Here is an 8,993-nt window from a genome sequence, read left to right as displayed (position 1 = left end):
TTACACAATTGATGTGTGTATGGATTGGGATAACAGTTGTATGAGCCCCTAATAAAATGTTAAAAAATAAATAAATAAAAATAAACATGAAAAAAAAGAAAAGAAATAGTCACGTGTATAAATACACGTCTGTATATGCACAGAGCTTCCTGAGAGGGTGGATAAGACATGTACCACCTGCTGCTCTGGATTGGGACTGGTGAGAGAAGAGGAAGGGACGGGGTGGGGGGCTGCTTTGTGCCTGCTCTTTTGTGCCTCTTGCATCCCCCACAGGCATGTATTGCAGCTTCACTTAAAATGGGAAAATGTTTTTGAGACTTGTGTGAGTCTTTTCTCAAGTCAGTGCTGCGTTTCCCTTCTGCGGAGAAGCATGAGCGATGAACAGAAAGGCTGGCAGTTCGAACCCGCCCAGGGGCCCCTCAGGAGACAGGCTTGGCGACTTAGCAGCCGCGGGGACAGAGCTCTGCTCTGACAGTGGGGCCACGTGAACGAGAATTAACCCGAGGGCAGCTGGTTCCCATGGGTTCAAAGCTTGCTCAGCCGTGCCATGTCACCATGCTGTTCCAGCAGTGCCAGAATGGGGCCCCGAGAGGGGAAGGCCAGCCCATCTTCCACGTTCTCCTGATTTCCGCCCCACCCCTGGGCCTGGGCCTGGCCCATGCCTGGAACCCACCCCAGCCCAACCCCATGGCCATCACATTGGATCCAACCCCTTGAGAGCCCTATATCAGGTGTCCGAGGCTTGGCAAATCTTTATGGGAGCAGACCGGCCTCGTCCCTCTCCCTGGGAGTGGTGGGTGGGCTTGAGCCTCTGCCCCTGAGGTTAGCAGACCAACCCCTAACTCAGTGTGACCAGGGCTCCTTTGCCCAGAACCAGGACCCCAACTTTTAGGACCACAGCAGCCAGAGGCCCTTTGCAGAGGGGTCCTGCCTGGTGTAGGCGCCGCCGTGTGAGTTAGAAAACAGCAGCATTCCCCGGGTCAGCAGTGGGAAAGCCTCCGTGGGAGAACGCCCAGGCTTTCTACTCCTGTAGTTACAGTCTGGGAAACCCACAGAGGCCGCTCTACCCTGTCCTACAGGGTCACGATGCATCAGAACCGACTTGATGGCAGGGAATGTTTGGTTTTCCCTGTTTAGGGAAATGAACACCAATGTTGTGTGAGGAGGCCTGGTAGTCCGTGTCGGACTAATAACGACAAGGTCGGTGGTTCAAACCCACCAGCTGCTTCCCAGCAGATGAGGTTGTCTACTTCTGTAAAGTTTTACAGACTTGGGAACCTTAGGGAGGGTCACTGGCAGTGAGTTTATTAGTATATTAAAACATGACCATTTGCTGCCATCTGCTGGAAACACACGGTAACACATGAGCTCAGCCAACTCACCTTCCCTTTCTACCCGCAGAACTCGGCCGGAGCCTGATACAGACTTCTGAACTCAGACAGGCAGGGATGCTGGGGCTTCACCTCAGTGTACTCGCCCCTCATCACGTAGGCCATGCAGACATCAATGACTGACCCCTAACGGTCCACACCACCACGTGTCTGTCAGCTTGCTGTACTTGCGTTTTGCTGTGATGCTGAAAGCTGTCTGTCACTGGTATCTCACATACCAGCAGCATCACCCAGAGTGACTTCCCCAGGTGGAAGACACAGGCATCCATTTCACTGCGTCTGTGGGAAGGGACTATGGAGAAGCTCAGTGTCAGCACCTAAAACCAGGCCTGGGGCCGATGCTGGAATAGACCAACTGCTCACATGCAAATCCAGGTTGAAGCGGGAGAAAATGAAAACACGGCAGCCCAAAGACGACCTGGGGTCTATCCCACCTGGACTTTGAGGACGTCTCAAGAACCTGCACCCTCGTGACAGCAGAGCCGATGAGCTGCGGGAGGACAGGTCCTGAGTGGGTGTCGTAGGGACCCTGGGATTGCTCTTGATCAGCGAGCAGTTAAGGCACATGGATGAAACAATGAGGTCAAGGAGCCGAGCAGAACATTCCAAAGGGCGGCCGGAGAAAGGCAAAAGTAACACACTGTGATGAAATGCACACGGGCCCCCAGCTAGAAGACCCCAAAGGAAGAACATGGGAAGACCTCCAGAAAAAAGTCAAGTCTCGAGTTTCACGATTCAAAGAGTCTATGGGCAGAATACTGCATGATGCCGAAGCATCTAGAAGATAGAAAGACTACAGAGTCACTGTACCAAAAAGAACTAGTCACCATTCCCTTTCAAGAAGTAGCACATGAGCAAGAACCACTGGTAGGAAGACATCCAAGATGCATGGAAGGCATTAGCCAAAAACAAGGCTCCAGGAATTGATGGGATCCCAATGGAAGAGTTTCAGCCAGCTGATGGAGCACTGGGAGCACTCACTTGTCTAGGCCAGGGACTTTGGAAGACAGCTACCTGGCCAACTGACAAGAAGAGATCCATATTTGTACCCGTTCCAGAGGCACGTGGCCAACAGAATGCTCAAATTATAGAACAACATCATTAATATCACAGGCTAGTAAAATTTTGTTGAAGATCGTCCAAGAACAGTTGCAACAGTTCATGGACACAATGGGAGTAGTCAGAGGTTCAGCCTAGATTCAGAAGCGAACGTGGAACAAGGGATGTCGTTGCTGATGTCAGATGGATCTTGGCTGAAGGCAGAGAATACCAGAAAGATGTTTACTTGTGCTTTTTGACTGTGCAGACGCATCGGGCTGTGGACCGTGGAGAACTGTGGACAGCCTTGAGAAGAAGGGCAAGTCCACGGCACTTCATTGTGCTCAAGCGGATCAGGAGACAGTTGTGCAAATGGCATGAGGGAGTAATCCTGCGTAGTTTAACATCTGGAAAAATCCAGAAAGGTGTGCCATAGGGCCGTATCCTCTCACCACTCTTGCTCAATCTGTATGCTGAGTAAACCATCAGAGAAGCGGGATTATAGGAAAAGGAATGTGGCCTCAGGTTCGGAGGAAGGCTTTCTCCGAACAATATGCAGATGACACAGCTTGCTTGCTGAAATTGAGGCGGACTAGAAACATTTGCCGAGGAAGCCCAAGGATTGCAGCTTTCGGTATGGGCTACAATTCAATGGAAAGAAAACCCGAACTCAAGATGGGATCATTGTGTAGCATCAGGATAGATGGAGAAAAGATTGAAGGTGTCGGGGTGTGTCTTGCTTGGCTCTACAACCAATGCGTATGGAAGCACATTCAGAAGATCACAGATGTGTTGTATTGGGTAAATCTGCCGCTCAAGAACTCTTTAAAGTCTTGAAAAGCTTCGTGACACAAGCCATGGTATCTTCCATCGCATTCCTTTCACACGTGTGAAAGTTGGACACTGAATAAGGAAGACCAAAGAAGAACAGATGCCTTTAAATTATGGTGCTGGTGAAGAATCTCGAAAGTACCACGGACTTCCTAAAGGACAAACAAACCTACCTCGGAAGAAGTACGGCCTGAATGTTCCTTCGAGGCAAGGATGGTGAGACTTGGTCTCACGTACTTTGGACATGTTGCAGAAGAGAGGACGTTGTGATAGTTAGGTTTATTGTGCCAAGCTGGCCAATAAAAACATTTGGTTTGAAGAGCAAAGAGATAAATGGCTCTTCACGGCCCTCCCACCTCACTCTTGCGCTCTGGTGATCAGAGCGTGCTGGAGTTTGCCTGCTGCTGCTTTAGCTAGTTCTCTGCCTCAGCCTGTGAGCTACACCACCTGTGGGCCAAGCCAGCCCATGGATTGCATTCCTAAGCTTGAGGCTCTTTCGAGACCTGTTTTGCCAAGCTGCTGGTGTGCACACTGCTTGAACTTGAGGCTGGTGGATCCTGTCGCCATGCATTGACTGTGATCAATATCCCATCAGGGCCTGCGTCACTAAGCTCCCACGCTACTGACGGTTGCTGACCCGCCCTGCTGTTTGCTGCCTGTGGGCAGACTGCCTGCCTCGCAGGAGGGAGAGCTCCACGGTGTGCTTCCTTGACCCTGGACCTGGCAGCCCACGTGAGGTGAAGGACTTCCAGTATATTAACTGCTCCATGGGAGTGAGTTGAACTGAACCCTCTGTACTGCTGCGCGGACTAAGTGGCTGTCCTCTTCCTTCTAGCTGTGTATCTGTCCATATATATTCTTAAGCGTCCTAGTTTTCCTTCTCCGGAGAACCCTGCCTAACACAGACATCGTGCTGCTAAAGTAGAGGGGCAGCAAAAAAGAGGACTCTCAACAAGATGTCCTGACCGTGTGGCAGCAATAGGGGGCTCAAAGACTGGGCAAGTGTGAGGCTGGCACACGGCGGTCTTTCCTTCGCGGCACACAGGACCACTAGGGATCAGAGCAGATTCGACAGCACCTAACAGCGTACAACATTCCCTGAAGAGCAGGGAGGGAGATCCAGCCCAGCCCTGACACGCTGTGTGCTCCCAGGGGACTCCCTCCCCCCTCTGGGAATGTCCCTTCTATGAAAGGGGCAGTTGGCCTTGGAGCTCTGACAACGGTGACTCTCCCACTGTGGGATGGCGAGAAGCGCCGCAAGGCCAGCCTTAACTGCCGACAGAAAGACAGCCAAGAACACAGCAGAACACAGACCTCTTTGGTTTTTTTAAAAATTTTTATTAGACTAGGAAATATAATTTAATAAAAATTAACTTTGTGACAATTGGAATGCTAAACAGTATTTACAGGTAGTAGTTTACAGAATAAACAGGTGGGATGGGGCCATTTCTGGACCCCTGGACATAGAGCCATGTCCATGGCCCAGGCAGGGGCCCAGCCCTTCCCTCCAGGGGGGCTGCTCCCTGTACCCAGCCCCCTCAAGGACCTCCTAATGGCCCCGGCTCAGCCACCTGGTGCCAGAAGGACCAGAGGCTCTAGGTTGTCTGGGAGATGGGAAGGATCCCCCACCTCCTCGGAGCCTGGGGTACCGCCTGAGGGAAGGCAGAGGGAGAGGCACGTGGAAGCTACACTGACTGACCCTGTTGAGCTGGAGTTCAGGACATGGGGGGGCATGCCAGCCTCCAGGCACACAGCTCACACAGGCGGGGACACACACATTCCTGAGGGGCACCCCAGTGTGCCCACAGACAAGCTCACGCACACACAGCACGCACACAGCACACATGCAAGCACTCTGCAGAGACCAGCGACCTCCCACAGGCCACGGCGCGTCTCATCGGCCGTTCTCTGGGACCAGGTGCCCTGGAATGACCCTCAGGCCTGAGGAAGAGGACGGGCTATTCCCAGCAGGGAGGCAGCTGGTGGGGGTGTGACTATGCCTTCACGGCTGCCGGAAGGAACCAAAACACCCTTTCCGGGTGTTTCTTGTAGACCTGGGCAGTCTGCGCCCTCCCGGGAGGATGCAACCAGTCGGGTCTATGCCCCAGGCCCTGGTTCACAATTTCTAGGAATCAGCCTAGAGCCAGTGCCAGCCGGTGGCCGGACTGACCTCCCTGAGCTGTCGTCTGGGCGTGGCTGGGGAGGACAGCGCTATGGCTATGGCAGCTCGGGGGACGATCTTGGAGGGAGCCTGTTAGAGCCAAAAGTCACAGTGCATCAGATAGCAGCCCTGAGGCCTCCTTAGTATTAAAACGGAAACTGAGGCTCAGCGAAGGCAGGGCGCACATGCCCGAGAACACAGCGGTTGGATTAATGGCAAAGCTGGACCCCCTCCTGGTCTGTGGACTCGCGGACCACACACAGGCATTTCCCTCGCAGCCCAAAGCCCCGCTCACCAAGGCCCACAGCACTCAGGGAGCCCAGACAGGGAAGTCGCACGGGCTGTGTCCAGGGCAGTGCCCTGCAGGTACCAGGGCAGAGCACCTTACTATTGGCCTTGGGAGCCCGGTGCAGGCCTGGCCCCTCCAGAAGCCCCGAGACAGACTCTTTCCCCTTGAAGCTGCTGGCAGGCTGCCCTTGGCTAGCTCCACTCCTGGGGCCTGCTGGGCAGCGGGGCACCTCACAAACCTGAGGCTTCAGACAGGGAAGCCAGGCTGACGCTCTCCTCTTGGAAGCATTCTTCCAAGGACAGGATGTACCCAGGTTGCCCCTGAAAGCTGTTCGGGAACCTGCTGGGACGAGCCTGGGGGTCAGGGCCCAGAGCAGCGAGGGAGCTCGCCTGGCCCTGAGCCCAGGAGAGGCCTTTGATGCATGGTCTGCAGCGGCTGCAGATCCTGGTCCAGTCTTAGCCCCAGAAAAGGGACATGGGCTCACTCACCCACCCACCCATACTTCAGACCCTGCTGGCTTCTTGGAACATTTTGGAACAGGCCGGTCCGGGTCCCAGTCCTCGCACCCTGAACACCCAGCCCTGTTCAGGAAGTGACTTGGTGATCTCCCACACTGCTGAGGGTGGGGAGAGGATTAAAGGGAGGGCCCGGAGGAGATCAGAGCTGGGAAAGTGCTCCCCTCCCATCCTCCTCCAGTGCTCCCACCCTGAGCGAGGGCAGTGACTGCTTCTTCCTCCTCAGAGCCAGCCTGGTCCAGGAGCACAGGCCCCTCCACCCCACCCAGCTCTTCTGCAGAAGGAAACTGAGGCGTGAGGGGGACCCTCTGGACTCCTGCTCCCAGCCCAGGGGTCCTGGCTCCCTATGGACACTGTAGGGCAGAGGGATCCAGGAGGATCCCCTTACTTCTGGGGCACACCCCTTCCCAGGTATCATCAGGCATCTCCCTGGCTCAGAGCTGCCCAGGCCCGCCTGCCCCCAACTTCTGAATCTAAGGGCCTGAGGGTGCCTGCTTGGGGTTCACCATGACCCTCACCATCACAGATGCCCATTTTCAAGGGCAGCATGGTCCTACAGCTCAACCCAGGCTGGGGAAACGGAGGCATAATCAATCTCATCAATAGAAACGTGTTCCCTATTCAGTGCCACGCACATGCCTGCTCACGTGCACACACACACACACACACACACACACACACACACACTTGGCCAGAACCATGCGCATGCCCACTCTCGTCCACTCAAGAAAAGAGGTTTCTAATTTTTTGTGTATTTCTTTTTCTTAAAAAGGACTTATCCAAGTATCTGGATAATAAATCATCTGCGTTTCCTAGGAAACGGGGCTTCCTTTCCCGTGTGGCTTGGTGGCTTTCTTCTTCATGAGCTTCCGGAGCACGCCTGAAGCGCCCCTTCTCCGTTCCTTCTGTTTGGACAGGAGAACGCCATCTGAATGGACAGCACTCAGCTCGTCAGAGAGGAGAACGGCGTGAGAGGGGAGGGGACGAGGGAGGGCAGAGACCAACAGCCGAGGAAGGATTGACATGTGCAGGAACACAGGGTTCCGGGCCCGGGGTGGGGGTGGGGGGCCGGGGGAGAGCCCCGCCTTCCCTGACAGAAGCCCCCGTCCACTCCTCATCCCTGCGTGGAGGGCTGGGGCCAGAGATAGATAGATAGATAGAGAGAAAGAGAGAGAGAGAGAGAGAGAGAGAGACGGGCAGGTGGAGAAACACCTTGGTCCTTGGACAACAGAGAGTACATGGATTTTGTAAGGCTGGTCGTGGTCAGGGGTGGAGGAGAGCAGCCACAGGGCTGAGTGGCGGCCCCATTGAGGCTGCCCGCCAGCCTCCCTTCGCCCGCCTCCTGTGGTCCTGCCAGCTGAGCGAGTCCCAGGCGGCTCAGCAGTCCCCATCTGTCGTCATGGCCACCAGCATCTCACTCTTGCCCATCTCCTCCAAGGCACTTGCCAGGCTGTTGAGGTCCCCGTCGTCCTGCTGCAGAGCTTCCCAGAGGTCCAGGATCACGCCCGTGGGACTCACTTTGGTGGCAAAGTAGTTCAGGTACCTGGCAGAGAGAGAGCAAGACACTGGGGCCCTGGGGACTGGAAGGTGGGGGGAGATGCAGGCAGCCCCCCTCCCCAATTCGGGCTCAGGGCGGGCCCGCAGGGCGGTGGGGAACTGCCCCGTGGGATTCTGGGGCTGGGGCTCTTCGTGAGGGGGGGAGGCGGGGTTGCTGATAGCCAGCCTCATCTTTGGGCGAGGAGAAGACAGTATACAATCAGAGGGGTCAGCACAAAAGAAGAAGGCAAAGGAAGCGGCTGGGTGGAGGCAGGAGGTAGAGAGGGGGACCAGCGGAGGCAGCAGGATTCTCTCTGCAGTCCTGCACGGACAGACATTTACATGTGGAGGCACCGAGGCTCCCACCCTGAGCTGAACGGGTGTCGGAGGGAGAGTGGAACTGAGCACGGGTATGATGAAGGCCCCCGCTGCCCCAGCGAGCCCCGCGGGACAGCGGGTGCTGTGTGTGCGCTGGCTTGGGAGGGGCAGGCGTGAGTCTCACCGGTCCACGGAAAGCTTCTGGGCCAGCAGCCGCCAGTCATTGCCCCGGGCACTGGGGGCGTCCAGGCTACTGCAGATCTTCTGGCGGATGGACAGCGGGATCTTGAAGGCATAGGGCCCCAGCTGGGTGGTGGCGGCAGTCGTGGGGGCCGAGCAGAGGGCGTCCAGAGAGCCGGCAGCCGTCTGGGAGGAAGGGTGGGGCAGGCATGAGAGGGCTCCCCGGGTGGGGGTGGGGGTGGGAGGGCGCTGGACATCTTTCCTACCCTGGAACTGGAGCTATTGAGACCCAGAGTCCCACTGCCCTCCTCCAGCCAAGCATCAGCGGCCCAGTCAAAGCCTTCTGCTTTGCAGGGTAGGCCTCAGGGCCAGGGCTGCAGGCAGACTCTGGGCGTGGGTTTGGGGGAGAGGGGTGGGGAGGGGCATGCACCAAGAACACTGCCCCCGTGAGGACCTCAGCCACAGCCACCACTGGACACATGAGGCAAATGGAGTCCTGAGCAAAGAAGTGGCTCTGGTCCAAGCTGGAGGCGGCTGGGCCCCGGGGCGGGGCGTTCAGGGCTGCACTGTGAGGAGGGTCTGTCCAGCCCCCCCCTGGAGGGAGCCTGTTAGAGCCAAAAGTCACAGTGCATCAGATCTCAGCCCTGAGGCCTCCTTAGTATTAAAACGGAAACTGAGGCTCAGCGAAGGCAGGGCGCACATGCCCGAGAACACAGCGGTTGGATTAATGGCAA

General features: G+C 56.1%; 1 protein-coding gene and 1 pseudogene across 1 annotated transcript in view; both read right to left on the bottom strand.

Moving 5' to 3' along the window:
• Positions 1 to 1,496, bottom strand: part of LOC101638670 — a 4,892-nt pseudogene extending 3,396 nt beyond the window's left edge.
• Positions 1,497 to 4,583: 3,087 nt separating this feature from the next.
• UNC5B (unc-5 netrin receptor B) overlaps positions 4,584 to 8,993 on the bottom strand; it is an 81,660-nt gene continuing 77,250 nt past the window's right edge. The window contains exons 17-18 of the mRNA XM_045291688.1: positions 8,264 to 8,445; positions 4,584 to 7,768 (exon numbers count right to left, since the gene is read on the bottom strand). Of these exons, the coding sequence (XP_045147623.1) occupies positions 7,603 to 7,768; positions 8,264 to 8,445 (348 nt within the window). The 3' untranslated portion in view covers positions 4,584 to 7,602. The remainder of the gene's footprint in view (positions 7,769 to 8,263; positions 8,446 to 8,993) is intronic.

Source organism: Echinops telfairi, unplaced genomic scaffold (assembly GCF_000313985.2).
Source record: "Echinops telfairi isolate 266 unplaced genomic scaffold, ASM31398v2 ScPeMD7_70;HRSCAF=299, whole genome shotgun sequence".
In the NCBI taxonomy this organism is placed as follows: Eukaryota; Metazoa; Chordata; class Mammalia; order Afrosoricida; family Tenrecidae; genus Echinops; species Echinops telfairi.
The sequence above is the reverse complement of the archived record's forward strand: the minus strand, read 5'-3'. Positions and strand labels throughout refer to the sequence as shown.